The 17,416-nt window shown below is 33.9% G+C and overlaps 1 protein-coding gene across 21 annotated transcripts in view; it reads right to left on the bottom strand.

Annotated features, from left to right (window-relative positions):
* The window catches only part of adgrb3 (adhesion G protein-coupled receptor B3), a 397,331-nt gene that overhangs the window by 139,008 nt on the left and 240,907 nt on the right, over positions 1–17,416 (bottom strand). For all 21 annotated transcript variants that reach the window (XM_087279664.1, XM_087279661.1, XM_087279662.1 and 18 more), the window contains 2 exons: positions 15,422–15,586; positions 7,901–8,065 (listed from right to left, as the gene is read on the bottom strand). In XM_087279664.1, the coding sequence (XP_087135790.1) occupies positions 7,901–8,065; positions 15,422–15,586 (330 nt within the window). The remainder of the gene's footprint in view (positions 1–7,900; positions 8,066–15,421; positions 15,587–17,416) is intronic.

Genomic DNA, 17,416 nt, shown 5'->3' with positions numbered 1-17,416 from the left:
TCCAAAACATTTCCAGGACAATACCATGTCAAAATTCCATGACTTTTCAGGCTTTTCCATTACTCTATAAACCCTGGGGATTCATATCATGCAAGATCAAGTTGTTGGAGCCTATAGAATGGTTTTAAGGCATAAATGCCCCATATCAGTCACATGAGCAGTAAGTGCAATATCACAGGAGTGCTGACTTTTACTGAATACCAAAGTCCAGATAAGTCCAAATAAGATCAATTAAAAATAATGTTAATGTTGTATTTTAGACATTTTATTGTCAGTTTTTCTTTTTTTTTATTTAACCGGTATCACTTTATTTTGATGGTTCCTTTAATCCATTTTGTTGATTATAAGTAGACTGTTAGGTTGGGGTAGGGGTTAGTGTAAGTTGACATGTACTTGCAACGTTTCTTACAGTCAGTTAAATGTCTGTGGAAGGAGCAGTACCAGCAGATATCAAGCAGACAGTCTACTAATACTCAAATAAAAAGTAATTGGAATGTAGTTGCACAATAAGGACCATCAAAATACAGTGTTACAATTTTACTAAATAAAAAAAAAACTATATACAGTACAGTAGCCATAGAAGGTCCAAATTTAAAACCATATGATTGAGAATAAATGATAAGGCAGGTTTCTATATTTTTAATAAATGTTAATATAGCAAAATTAGTCAATAATCTGCGGCACAAAACGGTGCTACAAGACAACAGTGTCATATGCAGCTCATTTCAGTGAAGTCTGTTTGATAAAACAACTGAATGGGAAGTGTCATAAACTCCATTTATGCGAGCCAAAGGTAGCAGTGGCAAGAAACTCATCAGGTTACAAAAATTAAGACAAAAATAAATAAATAAATAAATAAATAAATAAATAAATAACCTTGAGGGAAAGCGGGCTCAGTCAGAGGCCCAGTTTTCCTCCGGCCAAATGAAAAAAAAAAACAGGATTTATGATTTATGATTCAGGCCTGCAACACGAGCCAAGAAGATATCATCCTATTCTGCACATCGTCTCTCACAGTCCACCTCTCGAGCTCGATAATGACATTGAAGCTTCTTGTGGACGAGCACCCTTGAACGTTTTTCCAACCGTATTCTATCAAAGCTGAAGAATTACAGCGTAGAACATTATAAAACTCAGGCATTTGCGAAGCAAGGTTTTCTGCATTAAAAAGCATCCCGTTCCATGTCATGTTGACATGCTCTAAAGACTAGAGATGCAGTAAAAACCCAACGTTTGGCAGAATTTGCTCCCGATTTAATTAATAAAATCATTAGCGGCACACTCGCAATGAGCAGATATTTGTCTGTGTTTTATGAGCGCTCGGTTGCCCTACAACTCGGATAATAATTTCCCTCGCTTTGCCAGTCCTGAAACACATTTTATGGTAAAGTTTTAAAAGGGCTTCGGGATGTTTTATGAGCATCTAATGAATGGAGTAAAATATTGGTTCTTGGCATTGGAAAAGGGAAAAGTGAGAAAAAAAAGACAGATGTTGCTCCCAGCCGTGCTATAAATCATATGTGAGCGAGGGCATGTTCACCTGTAGACCAGCATTCACCTGTGCTGAATGCACCTTGTGCTCAAGGACACATTTACATTAACATTTAGACTATGTGGAGACTCGCTGGAATGCTACTCTGAAATCAATAAATATGGTCAAACCTGTATAAAAGCAGCAGGAGGAACAGCATTTGACCTCTACGCAGCTTCATATAAAAGCCCTTAATCAAGGCGCTTCAATAAATGTGTCAAACATTCGAGTTACAATATGCCAACTTATACAAGCATTCAAGGAAATAAATATTCTAGCAGTCAAAGGCAAAATATTCATCATCATTACTATTAATGTAAGGGCTTCCTTTTAAATGGCCTTCAAGTACACAGTAAATAGAGAAAAGTGATTACAATATGAATGTCTATTTCTATCGTAATAATAAACATTGTGAATAGATTAATTTGATCGTTTCTGTTTTATTGCTTACATTTTCATTATGCCATATTGTGCTTAAATAAAGACAACAGAATTTAACATTTAAAGGGATATTTCACTCCGGAAATTATTATTTTGTACTGTTTACTAACTGTCAAGTGGTTCCACAACTTTTTAAGTTTCTGTTGAACACAAACGATACATTCTGAACACATTTAAAGGTTCAAGACACCTTCGAGTACTTTTTTTGAAAAAATGTTAACAGATTTGTGTGTGTTTAGCATCAGTTAAGACAACGTGAATTATAAATATTATAATAATGCAATCATTTTAAATGCAGAATATAAGTCAGATTACACATAGATATAAAGGGATTTAATATGGGTCTCAAAACATTTGATTAAAAAAAGTTCAGTTACTTTTTTATATTTATAATTTCACCAGTAATTGTTGGGAAAATTTTCCATCAGAACATTGATTGAAAATGCATGTTTTAGCTAATTTTGTAGTTTCTTTTCATTATTCATTCATTCATTAATTTCTTTTTTGGCTTAGTCCCTTAATTAATCTGGGGTCGCCACAGCGGAATGAACCGTCAACTTATCCAGCATTTGTTTTACGCATCGGATGCCCTTCCAGCTGCAACCCAACACTGGGAAGGGTTGGAAATTATACACCATCAAATTGGTTTTGGCCATCACTGGGAAACCCATACACAATCATTCGCACACACACATACACAATGGACAATTTATCTTACCCAATTCACTTGTAGCGCATGTCTTGTGAAGGAAACCGGAGAACCCGGAGGAAACCCACACGAACACGGGGAGAACATGCAAACGCAACACAGAGGCTCGAACCAGCAACCTTCTCGCTGTGAGGCGACAGCACTTTCTTTTCATTATGTTTTAGTAATTTATTTGGTGTTCATAAAATAATTACCCTAAAACTTAATAATAATAATGTTTATCATAAATATGATGTCTTTATGAGCACTTTGTTTGCATTGTATTTTTTTATATTAGATATAGTAATGTAAATATTAATATATATACATATTAATATGTACATATTAATGTAAATTAATTGTTTCATTTAATTAAAAATATCACTGAGATGTTCGATTTTTAGGGCGTCACGGTGGCGCAGTGGGTAGCACGATCGCCTTTCAGCAAGAATGTAGCTGGTTTGAGCCCCGGCTGGGTCAGTTGCCAATTCTGTGTGGAGTTTGCATGTTCTCTCTGTCTCCTCTCTTTCCTCCTGGTGCACCCACAGTCCAAAGATGTGCGCTATAGTTGAATTAAATAAGCTAAATTGGCCGTAGTTTATGTGTGAACATGAATGTGTATGGGTGTTTAACAGTCTTGGGTTGTGGCTGGAAGAGCATCCGCTGCGTAAAACATATGCTGGATAAGTTGGTGGTTCATTCCGCTGTGGCGACCCCTGATTAATAAAAGGACTGAGCAAAAAACAAAAATGAATGCATGAATTTTAGATTTTTTTTATTACTTTTTAACATAACACTTGTACTGTGATATCATTATAGTTAACAAAAGCTAAAACCGTGTTTACTACTAACAAATAATAATTGAATTATACACAAACACTTATCTTAACTTGTTAACAAGAAATTCTTATTTATTTATAAATCTAATAAAATGTATCTAATAAAAGTCCCAGTATTGAGTTGCAGCTGGAAGGGCAGCCGCTGTGTAAAACATGTGCTGGATAAGTTGGTGGTTCATTTTCCTGTGGGGACACCTGATAAATAAAGGGACTAAACCGAAGGAATATGAATGAATAAATGAATTAATGAATGAATAAATACACAAATAAATAAATAATAAATATAATAATATAATAAAATGATAATTAGGAACATGCATGAATGAATAAATGCTCCTGACTTAATTAAAAAAAATTATTACCATGAATCTTGGAAAAATCTGAATTTTGTCTTTAAGCAGTTTGTTGTTATTAGATTTTTGTTTTTATTTTGTATCAGATTACATTTTAACGTAATTTAAATAGGTGACATTGTGGCTCAATGGTTAGCACTGTCACCTCACTGCAAGAAGGTTGCTGGTTCGAGTCCAAGCTAGGCCAGTTAGCATTTTCTCCCCGTGTTGGCTTGGGTTTCCTCTGAGTGCTCCGGTTTCTCCCACAGTCCAAATACATGCGCTATCATTGGCTGTAGTGTATGTGTGCGAATGAGTGTGTATGGATGCTTCCAAGTACTGAGTTGCAGCTGGAAGGGCTTCCACTATGTTCAACTCAATCTCATGGCAATTCGTAACTTTTTGATTTAGTGGCTAATTCGTATGAATTTGTACGATCTAACTCGTACAATGTAGTATGATTTGCTTAACTCCCAGTGACGGTTGGGTTTAGGGGTGGGGTGCCACGCCTCCTTTTTAAAATCGTACAATTTCGTCCGATTGAACGCGTACGAATTTGTACGAATTAGCCACTAAACGGACAAAACGCAAAATACGTACGTTTTCTCGTGAGATCAGGCTGGTAAAACATATGCTGGATAAGTTGGTGGTTAATAGGGAACAGGCCAAAGGAAAATGAATGAATGAATATAATTCAAATACCATATGTTGACCATTTCATTTAATTTCAACTTTAATTTGAACCCGGTCTCAATTTTTTTTTACATTCCAATTGTACCATTAGTCTTTTAAGCAGTAGTTAACAAAATCTAAGTGTGTTTGTTACAAATATTAAATAATGTAACTGAAATAAAATAAAACCTAAAACATGGAACTTATTTCAGTTTGTTGACACGGAAATTTTATTTTAGTTTGTTTATTTTTCATCTTGATGTACAGTACTAAGAGGATTTAAACTAAAATACAAATTTGTGCAAACTATATAGACAACCCATATAAAACAGCACCACATCGCAGTTTGAGAAACAAGACGCACAGTTTACAATGATGCCATCGTAATCCTGTCAGCTGTACATTTTAAATGCAGAACAAAAAACAAACAAACGCAGAAATAACATATAGATATTTCAGACTCTAAAAAAATAAATATTAATGTAGCATACATTTTTCATGCGCTGCGGTTGAGCACATGATAAACAAAACATCTTCCATTTTATCTTTGATGCTTCAACGCAGCACGTCTCCCCCCCGTAAGCAGCTTCAAACCCACCCAGACTCTGTTATCATGAAGCGTCTTACAGCTTACAAGCGTCATGCTGAGGAGCCCCTGTGTGTTTAAAAGGAGGACCTGGCAGGCGCACCGAGTATACACTCTTATACGAGACCCTCCACCACGGTTTATAAACACAGACTGACATGCAGAACTCACACACACCTGACTAACCGAGCTCTCGACTGCTCACATGATGTCATCGTTAGCCTGGGGTTAAAATCAATGCATCCTAAATGCTCCATGAAATCCATTAAAGTTAAAGAGACTTTTCCCTATATTTGTGGCTAAAGCTTGAATGTATTATATTATATTATATTATATTATATTATATTATATTATATTATATTATATTATATTATATTATATTATATTATATTACATTACATTACATTACATTATATCATATCATATCAAATTATATTATATTATATTATATTATATTATATTATATTATATTATATTATATTAAATTATATTATATTATATTATATTATATTATATTATATTATATTATATTATATTATATTATATTATATTATATTATATTATATTATATTATATTATATTATAATTAGGGCTGTAAAAACTAGCCCATTAACGCACGTGATTAATTTGAAATATTTAATGTGTTAAAAAAACGCATATAACACAATTGCAGTTTTTTTTCTTGTTTGTTTTGTTGCTTCTGCCACCTTGGGCAGCAGAATAGTGAGTGAACCCCCCTGGTCCTCACATTCATCCGCTACACCCCCCCCACCCATGGTCCTCAGCCTTCCATACGAATAAAACGATGTGATTGCCGTTTGTCTAGAGCGCCAGTTCAGCTTGCTCTGGTCCTGTGTGTGTTTACCATGCAAAGAAATATGGATAAGACCAAGGACGCACATTTAGAAAGAAAGTTTCAGTATAAAACAAATAATATGGCATCACCAGGCTATCCTGCGCTTCCTCCAGAGTTTCATGCAATTTTCAGGTGTTTCATTTTTTAATATTTAGACTTTAAAAGCAGGTCAGCAGTTCACTCTCATTCATCATATTGTCAATCAGGATGTTTTAATGGAATTTGATGCCGCATGGCGAATGGAACCTCTGCATTTTGGGACTCGTGTAATCCTTTGAGGTAAACAAAAATTGCAGTTTACATGGTCGACTCTTAATCAGTATTATCTTAATCATCAAAGCTGAGTATTGGTGTCCATGTGAATGAAAGTGCCAGATGAATTTGCAAGCTGTCAATAACAGCCAATTTCTCCTACTTAAGCTGCGTCCATGAGCCCTCAAATGTTTCATCAAGTTGGACGTGTTTCCCCCCTTTTGTAAAGTGTCTGCTTCACGCTGCTGTGTCAGAATCTTTGCTTGTGAAATACAGCCATACTTTAGAACGCTTAGTTTATGCAAATTTGATGAATGCGATCGTGCTTGTTGATGAATCTGAAGGGATCCCTCTCGCTTACCAGCACTGCGTGCGTTGTCTGTGTTTGTGTGTGGTTGTGTGCGCATGAATGCATGCGTGCTTATGTGTGTTTGTAGTCCACTAAGAATCCAACATGGAAAGCATTTTTGTTTGTTATTGGCATGGATTGTTTTGAAATTCAAATGGCACTTACATGCCTGTGTTTTTATTTCTGTAATAAATATGGCATTTTGTGATTAATGATGATTAATCATGATTAATTACAAAAAAAGTGATTCTATCATGGTATGTTATGTCATGTCATGTCATGTCATGTCATGTTATATTATATTATATTATATTATATTATATTATATTATATTATATTATATTATATTATATTATATTATATTATATTATATTATATTATATTATATCGCCTTTATATTTGTCCAAATGACGTTCTTAGCAATGCATACTATCAATCAAAAATTAAGCGTTGATATATCTACAGCAGAAAATGTACAAAATGTCTTTATTGAAGATGATCTTTGCTTAATATTTGAATGATTTAATTTTATTTTTTACAACACGATTTTTGTTAAAGGGTTAAATATTCTATTCTAGTCTATTCTATTCTATTCTATTCTATCACATTATATTATATTATATTATATTATATTATATTATATTATATTATATTATATTATATTATATTATATTATATTATATTATATTATATTATATTATATTATATTATATTATGTTAACAACATTTATTTGATATAAAAATCTGGATATTTTAAGATTAAAACTTTTTACACATGCATATAACACCGAACACAATGGAAATGCTTCAAGGGGACCCAAAAGCGTGACGGACCCAGGTGGAATTTGTTTATTGGGCTGATATTGCTAAGTGAAGTTGTAGGTGATTAGAGTCTTTTTGTTTATTTTACCATCCTGATTCGCTTGTTTTTTGTATATTATTCGCATAAATAAACATAACCATAATAGCTGTGTTCATCAGGTTTTAGGGTTCTGTGCTATTTGCATGTGTTGTGAGAAAATGCAGCACATTTTTAAATGTGTTTGAGGATGTTTTCTTAATTTGCTGGCTCTGTTTGTAATTACATATGGTTTCTTAAATTCCAAAAAATCTCTCTCAGGCACCGTATGAACCATTATATTGTGGTGAATGCTGTGGTGTTGTGTCTACTTAAAGTATTAGATTTTTATTAAAATACATTATCGATGCTGTAAAAGGAACATTATGAAATTAAAAATAGTCGCATCAATCTTTCACCAGAAGTTTATCTGTGTCTAAAAAACGTGTCATGCATATAGCCCATTATACACCAAGACTGCTATTTAAGCTGCTAAGAAGGAAGTGAGCGCCTTACCTGTGCACTCTGGATTTGAACATTCTCTACTCTCGGCCCAGTGTCCTCTGCACTCTGATCCTCCATGAGCAGCCGCTGAGCACTGCCTCTTCCTCTGCTGTGTCCCGTTGGCACAGGTCACTGAACAATCGCTCCATGGGCTCCACTCCTGCCACTGCCCGTCCACTGTGAGCACCCATGCAGAACACGAAAAACACCAGCCCAAATGGAGGAGAGAAAACAGAGCAGAGAGAACAGTAAGTTTGCTCAAACTGGGGTTCAAAAGTGCAGCATCCTCTGGATAAATTGGCTACCATATTTATGAAATGATGAAAAGGTGAACTGTGCTATTTCTGTTGGCACAAATGGGAATTGCAATTTGTTTATTTAGCTAGAGAAATTTGGCATACATGGAAATATATGGAAGTTACATTACATATCTGACATACAAGTTCATTTTTGGATTTCACATACAAATATGTCATACTGTATATTAACATCAAAATATTCATTTACATATATATATATAAATATATATATATATATATATATTTTTTTTTCAACCATTTGAATCATATATATTTATGTGCAAACGTGTTCATATGTGGCCATAGGGTAATTTTTTCTCTGTTGTGTTTCATAAAAACAAAATTCTGTGTCAAGAGTTCCAAGTGTATTTTACTATAACTCTTGTACAGTAATCTAGTCATAATTTTAACACCAGACATGCATCAAAAGGAAATCTTTTGCTTTCTGTTTCAAAAACTAATGCAAAGCAATGGACTGTAAGTAAAATGAGTATTCAAAAATCATTGAAGAAATATTTAATGGCACAATATGAAGTGGTTTGTTGATCTGGATGTTGAATTTGGGGTTTTTATGGTTTTTAATGGTCTTTGTTGTTATGGATTATTATTATTATTTTTTTATTATTATTTTTTTTTGTGTTTGAATAGCCACTACCAAGGTATGGGCATCCTGAAAAATAAAACAAATGAAATATATAAAACGATAGCTAAAAGAGTAAACATATTATGTAGATATTTGTAATTTCAATACTTGAAAATAAATATACTGTATGTAAGCAGACATTTTTTGTAATATTTTGAAATGCACGCTGCATATATGGTATATATTGTACATATATAAAAACCCAAATATGAAACATAAATTTAAAAAATTGTCATTTACAGTACATTTATTATTACTTTTCCGACCATTTGAATCATATATATTTACATGTGGCCTATATTTTATAAATGGAAGCCCAAAAATGAAACATATATTTCAAAATATTGCAAAAATTGTCATTTACATACATCTTTTTTTACATACATCTTTTTTTGTCGACAATTTGATTAATATATATTTATTTGTTTATTTGTGTTCATAGATGGCCATATATGAGCACATTCATAAAAATATAGATGCATTATTTGAAGATATATGTACATATTATGTACATTTTTTAGTAATTCCAATGGTTAAAAATAAATATACTATTTTTTACATCCTTTTATGAAAATTAAGGTGAAAAATTATTAGCCCCTTTAAGCAATTTTTTTCCTGATAGTCTACAGAACAAACCATCCTTATACAATAGCTTGCCTAATTACCCTAACCTGCCTAGTTAACCTAATTAACCTAGATAAGCCTTTAAATGTCACTTTAAGCTGTATAGAAGTGTTTTGAAAAATATCTAGTACAATATTATTTACTGTCATCATGGCAAAGATAAAGTAAATCAGTTATTAGAAATAACTTATTAAAACTATTATGATTAGAAATGTTTTGAAAAAAATCTTCTCTCCATTAAACAGAAATTGAGAAAAAAAAAAAAAAACAGGGTGGCTAATAAGTCTGACATCAACTGTATATGTACATTTTTCTAATTCATATGGCTGAAAATAAATATATTGTATGTAAACAGATATTTTTTTAATATTTTGGAATATATGTTGCATATATGGCATATATTGTATACATGAAAACCCAGACATCAAACATATAGTTAAAAAAAATATAATTTATAGCAAATCTTTAATCTTATCTTTTTTTGGATTCATATATATATATATATATATATATATATATATATATATATATATATATATATATATATATGTTAATAAATGTTCATAGAGGATCATATATGAGCACATATATAGCTAAAATATTTGAACATATATGTACATATTATGTACTTATTTGTAATTCCAATGGTTATTGTTACAACCCCAAAAACACAATGAGACATAATAATACAAACATAAATAACCAATACGTGCTGGCACGTAACAGTTATAAATAAATATACTGTATGTATATAGGCATTTTTGTATTTTTTAATTAGATGTTGCATTTATGGAATATATTTTATTCATGGAAGCCCAAATATGAACTCGTATGTCATATGTGCAACCTGCATATATTAGCTTATATCAGATTTGAATATGGGATTCTGGTATAACAGCTATTAAAACAGTCTCTTGCAACTCCAAGGTTATGGATTTCCAGGAAATGCATGAACTGATAAAATGTCATAATAATTCATGTAAATGTTAAAAAAATAAACAGTTCTGCTTTTTTGTTGAGAAAAATGAAAAATCTGTTTGGTGAAACAATTCTTTCCAAAGAAAATGCCAGTAAGCTTCACAAGTAATGACAATAATATAACATTTCAAAGTAGAAAGATTGAAATAGTAATCTTATGTAATACTATAATGACTGTGTATTTCACTGTTGCATTTCATTTCAATGACCAACAATGATGCCATTGGTTGGCAATTTTGCTAGATTTGAAGAGAGTAAATGAAACCAAGTTACATGAAATTGCATTTTTTAAGCAATAGTATGCTACATGTGATTTTTGACAATAAAATTGGCTCATAGTGCAACCGCATAGAAACTGCATGTTAAAAAAATACTGAAAAAGTCTTAGAAATCACACAGCAATGTCCTGCAATTGCTAAGAACTGTTCATTTTTTCTCTCCATAAAATGCAATAATCTACTCATATTTGGAATTCTTTTTGGAACAGAAACCTCACCTTACAAGGTTAACATTCCTATATTCTGAATGTTTGCTTTTATATCATTTATGCTAGTATTGAAATATTCACAATTTTCACAACACAAGGACAGGACTTCATTTAGAATGCAATCAGGATCAGGACAAAAATGATATATGAAACAGAAAGAGAGGGAGCAAAAAAGAGAAAGAGGAAGAAAAAAAAATCCCATACATTTGTAATTAGGGCTACTGTCAGCCTGAATAACCCCATTAGCCTCAGGGAAAGAAGTAATAATACTGCCTGAGTGCCTTAGATAGCTCACTAACTAGCCAACATGACCCAGTAAAAGCTACTTTTGTACTGAATATTTTAGACTTCCGATGTGTTCGATTGTCATCCAGGAGAAATTTGTGAGTTTTACTCTTTGTTTTCCTCACAGGTCAACTTTAAAAAAGCCTCGGACCAAAATATGCACAGCAGAATTTGGCAACAGTGAAAGCTGACGCTACAAAACACAAAACAGAGGTGCAAAGAGAGGCTAATTGCTTCTTTTTTGCTGAATGGGACGAGGCTTTTTAAAGCAAGATGAGACCAACAAAGCTAATCTGTTACAGTTACTTACCTTGCAGTGTATAGAAACTCCCTGTATTTGAAGTGGCTATCATTCACTAGCAATTGTGTGTTTTCTTTCTCGTCTTTTTCTTTAACTTCAGCTTAATGCAAGGTTGAGCCTGAAAAAAAACGTGTTTCTCTCAACCTTGCGGGTTTTATTTTCACGTGGCTGCTTGCAACATGCCAAGAAGCCTTGCGAGCGCATCCATTTCTTCTCTGTCCTACGTAATAAACTATGCCGTAATTGATCCTGTAATGTTCCAGCGCTGGCAGCTGCTGCTTGCTCCCCAGAGCCACCTCCATGTGAGATGAGCTTTGATTCTTTATAGACGGGATCAAACATTGAGGGGCTTCCATGTCAGGCCTAATTCCACCAAATCATTCTCGGAGGACAGTGGCTCACAACCGCATCCAAATTAGTGGAGTGGTCTTCAATTTACAACAAAATTGATTACGGTTAGAGAACGGCTAGAAAAGCAAAAAGGCTCGAGGGACACCGGAAGGCATTGGGTCGGGAAAAGAGAGAGAGAGAATGACTCAGTAGAAAAGAGAAGAGAGGTAATATTGGGCAAGACTAGATGACAAAGGACAAAATGAAAGACAAAAAAGAGGAGATGAGATAAGAATAGAGAAGATATAAGAAGAGAAAAGGATACAAGAGGAGAGGAGAAAATAAGAGACGAGGATGAGACAAAAGAGAGACATAAACAAAGAAAACGAGCAAGAGGGTGATGAGAAGAGACAGGACACAATGAAATGAGATGAGGTGAGAAAAGTAGCCATCATGGAAAAAACACAGCAATGAGAAAAGTAGAAGAGAGAAACAATATGAGAGAAGGGAAAATGGGACGAGAATAAAAGAGAAAGAAGTCTAGAAAAGCAGACAAAAAAGTGTTAAAAAAGCATGGAGATAATAAAAAAATTTGACAAGATGAAATAAAAAGAGATGAGACAAAATTAGATGAGATGAGAAAAAAGGAGAAGTGAGAAAAGAAGAAAACAGAGAAAAAACAAGACTTGACAAAATGACATGCAATGAAACAAGACTGGATAAAGACAAATAAGACAATATGAGACAAGATAAAATAAAAAGATGAGACATAATGAGATGAGATGAGAAAAAAGGGAGAAGTAAGAAAAGAAGAAAACAGAGAGAAGAGACAAGACGTGACAAGATGACGTATGATGAGACAAGACAACATGAGACAAAATGAGACTAAATGAGATGATTAGATAACAATAGAAGAAAAAGGAAGACAAGATGAGAAATGCAGACAACACGGGAAACAGCACAGCAAGAGGAAAGTAGAAGAGAGAGAAAAATAAAAGAGAGGGAGATGTGATGAGAATAAAAGAAAAGAAAAGAGAAAACCACTAGAAAAGAAGACAGAAAGCATGAAAAAAGCAATGAAAATAAGAAAAGAGGAGACAAGATGAGACAAAGATGAGACCAAATGAGATGATTAGATAAGAATAACAAAGAAGAAAAAGAAGAAAAGTAGACAACAGAGGAGAAAAGCAAAGAATAGATGAGACAAAATGAGACGAGAATAACAGAAGAGGAGAAAAGTAGACAACAGAGGAGAAAACCACAAGATAGATGAGACGAAATGAGGAAATTTGAGAAGAGAGGACACAATTTTAGATAAGAATAGAAGAGATGAAGTGAGACAAAATGAGATTGTGATAGAATTGACAAAAATCAAAAGAGAAAATAGATAAGAAAAGTACAGAACAGAAGGATGAAAAAGCTATGAAAAAATTAAGATGACTAGATAACAACAGAAGAAAAGAAAAGGAGAGACAAAATGAGAAATGTAGACAACACGGAAAAATACCACAGCAAAGAGGAGAATAGAATAAAGAGAGAAAAATAAAAGAAAGGGAGACGTGATGAGAATAAAAGGAGACAGAAGAACAGGTAAAACAACACTAGAAAAAGGAAAGAATGAAGCACTGAAAAAAAGCAATGAAGAGAAGAAAAAATGAGACAAGATGATGTAAGAAAAGACAATATTAGATGAGGTCAGATAAGAAAAGAGGAGACAGGATGAGACAAAGTGAGATGATTAGATAAGAATAACAGAGTACAGGTGAAAAGCAAACAACAGAGGAAAAAAGCACATAATAGATGAGACTAAATGAGACAATTTGAGAAGAGAGGACACAATATTAGATGAGAGGAAATAAAATGATGATTAAAGAAGAAAAGGAGATAAGACAAGAAACAGAAGAGCAGACAAGATATGAAAAGATCACATGAAATGAGACAAGATTAAATGAGTCAAGATGAGATGATTAGACAAGAATAAAAGAAAAGTGGATAAAAGCAGACAATAAAGGAGAAAATAACAGAAGAGATGAGAAAATGCGAGACAATACAAGAGGAGAAGAGACAATATTAGAAAAGAATAGAAGAGACGAGATGAGACAAGATTAGATGAGACTGGAATAGTACAGACAAAAGTCAAAGAGTATAGACAAGAAGAGACAAATGAGACATGTTTTAGCAAGAAGACTGAGGCTAAATGCTCCAAAAAACAATGAAGAGATGAAAAAATGAGACAACATGAGACAAGATCAGAGATTTAATGAGATTTCAGAAAGAAAAGGAGATAAGAAAAGAAGCAGAAGAGAAGAGACAAGACTTGACAAGATCACATGATAAGACAAGATAGGAAGAGACAAAATGAGACAAGATGAGATGATTAAATGAAAATAGAAGAGAAGACAAGATGATAAAAGCACAGAAGAGATGACACAAAATAAGACAGTATCAGAAGAGAGGAGACAAGTTTAGATGGGAAAAGAAGAGACGAGGTTGGATGAGATAGGAATAGAACAGACAGAAGTCAAAGAGAGATAACAGGAGAAAAGTACAAAAAAGAAGAGACAAATAAGACATGTTTGGCGAGTAGACTAAGTACAAAAAGCTCAAAAAAAAACAATGAAGAAAAAATGAGACAACATGAGAAGAGATTAAATGACGATTCAAGAGAAGAGAAGAGAAGAGAAGAGAAGAGAAGAGAAGAGATCACAAGATGAGACAAGATAAGAAGAGACAAGATGAGATGATAAGATGAAACACACAAGACAAGACAATATCACAAGAGAGGAGACTAGATTAGATGAGAAGAGAAGAGGCAAAATGAGACAAGATTAGATGAGAAGAGAAGAGAAGAGGCAAAATGAGACAAGATTAGATGAGATTAAATGATCATTCAAGAAGAAAAGAAAATAAGAAAAGAAGCAGAAGAGAAAAGATGAGAGATGAGAGAGATTAGATGAGACAATATGAGACTAGATGAGATAATTAGATGAGAATAAAAGAGAAGACAAGAGGATAAAAGCAGATAATATGGGCAAAAAGCACAGAAGAGATGAGACAAGACAAGACAATATGAGAAGAGAGGACAAACGATTAGATGAGAATATAAGAGTCAAGATGAGCCAAGATTAAATGAGATTGGAATATGACAGACAAAAGTCAGAGAGATAACAGGAGAAAAGATGAAATGATGATTTAATGATGCTTTTCTCCTCTGTTGTCTACTTTTCTCCTCTTATTCTTATCTAATCATCTCATTTTGTCTCATCTTTGTCTCATTTTGTTTCCTGTTTTTTTCCCCTCATCTAATATTGTTTTTTATCATGTGATCTTGTCACATCTTGTCTTCCCTCTTCTTTTCTGTTCCTTTTCTTATTGCCTTTAGTTTCTTCTTTTCCTCTGCTTCATTGTTTTTTTTTCTTTCCATTCCAGACAACATGAGAAATTTAGTGAGATTAGATGAGAAAAAGAGCATTCAAGCTTACAGTGCAAGAGTAAAGGAGGAGAAAAGGAGACAACAGAGTAGAAGAGCACCGATGAGATGATGTGAGAAGAGGCCAGTGAATATGGGAATCTAAAGCGGACAGACCTGGACAGAGGGCAATGTTGCAGAGTTTGCTTTGGGTCTCAGGTCCATCACAAGCTCTCCCTCCATGCTGTGGCGGAGTGCAGATCCGAGTGCGGGTGCGATGACCCCGACCACAGGTGAAAGAGCACAGGCTCCAAGGAGACCACTCTTCCCACGAACCGTGCACTGCCAACAGAGGACAAGAGTTAAGACACATCCACACCGCTCACGACACACACATACACAAACACCCACACACAGCCTCATTCAAATGCAGCAGTGAAACACCTCCAGCACCGACTCTATGGCTGCTCAGCGAGCCTGTTTATCAACAGCTGCTACACAGCCGCAATGAATCAAAACAACTGCATCATTTCCCCTTTTCTTTACAATTTACCTTTCCCAGTACCACACCAATCCACCCCCATCCCGAGCGCCGCGGCTGATGACATTCTTTTGTCTTTTGCGTGATGAAAGACACGCCGGGAGGCCTGCCGCAGCCATGCCCAATTCGTCTCGCTTCTCTTAGCGTACTTATGAAAGTCCCAGGTGTGTGTTCTGCGCGTGCACTTACTGGGGCTTAATCCAGTCATCAGTGTCAAGACTGCTGGGCACCGGATCCCCTCCAAACGTCAAATCCCCCTCTCTAATGCTCTTACTGTATAATGAAAACTCCAATCCCACTCAAAGAGCATTAATTAAAAACAAACTCTCGTTGAAGCACTCATGGAAAGCCGGCCTTCGCACGAGAAAAAAAAACAAAAAAAAAACAGCTCAATGACTTCACCATTAACAGGAAGCTTTTTATTTGCTGTTGGACGCCTATCTAGAAGAGATGAAAAGTGATGGTGCCAAATGGTGTCTCTGTTGTTCTTTTGTTTTGTATTTAAAGACAAAAATATTGAGTGGACAAGTGGCTTTTATTTGAAGGGTTGAAGGAAATTCTAGGTTGTTAATTAATACAAATATTAAAGTGTGAATAAATATAATCATCTAACTATTCAGTGTATTTGTGCATTTTTTTAGAGGCTAGTTTTTAAAACTAAACCAAAGTTTGGGGTCAGTAGGATTTTTTATTTATTTATTTTTTTAAATGTTTTAAAAAAAGCTTCTCCTGCTCACCAAGACTGCATTTATGTCATCAAAAAACAGTACAAATTGTACTATATATATATATATATATATATATATATATATATATATATATATATATATATATATATATATATATATATATATATATATTCATTTCTTTTCTGCTTAGTCACTTTATTAATCCGGGGTCATGTTTTTATGCAGCGGATGCCCTTTTAGCCACAACCCATCACTGGGAAACATCCACAAACACTCATTCACACACATTCATACACTACGGACAATTTAGCCTACTCAATTCACCTGTATCGCATGTCTTTGGATTGTGGGGGAAACCGGAGCACCCAGAGGAAACCCACGCGAATGCAGGGAGAACATGCAAACTCCACACAGAAATGCCAACTGACCCAGCCGAGTTTCGAACCAGCGACCCAGCGACTTTCTTGGTGTGAGGCGACAGCTCTACCTTCTGCACCACTGGGTCGCCATATATATATTTATTTATATATTTATTATACATATTTTCAGATTCATTACTCCAGTCTTCAGAATCACACAATCCTTTACAAATTACTCTAATAATTATTATTATTAATATTATTATTGGTGTCACAGTGGGTAGCATGATCGCCTCACAACAAGAAGGTCACTGGTTGAATGCAAGAGTGTATGGGTGTTTGTGGCTAGAAGGGCATCCGCTGCATAAAACATATGCTGGATAAGTTGGCAGTTCATTCTGCTGTGGTGACCCCTGATTAATAAAGGGACTAAGCTGAAAAGAAAAGGAATGAACGAATATTATTATTATTAATAATAATAGTAATAAAAGCAATAATGATTGGAGTAATAATTTCATTTGACATTACATACAATTAAAAAGCAGTTATTTAAAATTGGAAAAAAAATTAACAATTTAAAAAT

The sequence above is a fragment of the Danio rerio genome, chromosome 13 (genome assembly GCF_052040795.2).
Source record: "Danio rerio strain M-AB ecotype USA chromosome 13, GRCz13ab, whole genome shotgun sequence".
In the NCBI taxonomy this organism is placed as follows: domain Eukaryota; kingdom Metazoa; phylum Chordata; class Actinopteri; order Cypriniformes; family Danionidae; genus Danio; species Danio rerio.
Note: the sequence above shows the minus strand (reverse complement) of the source record. Positions and strands in the feature narration are given on the sequence as shown.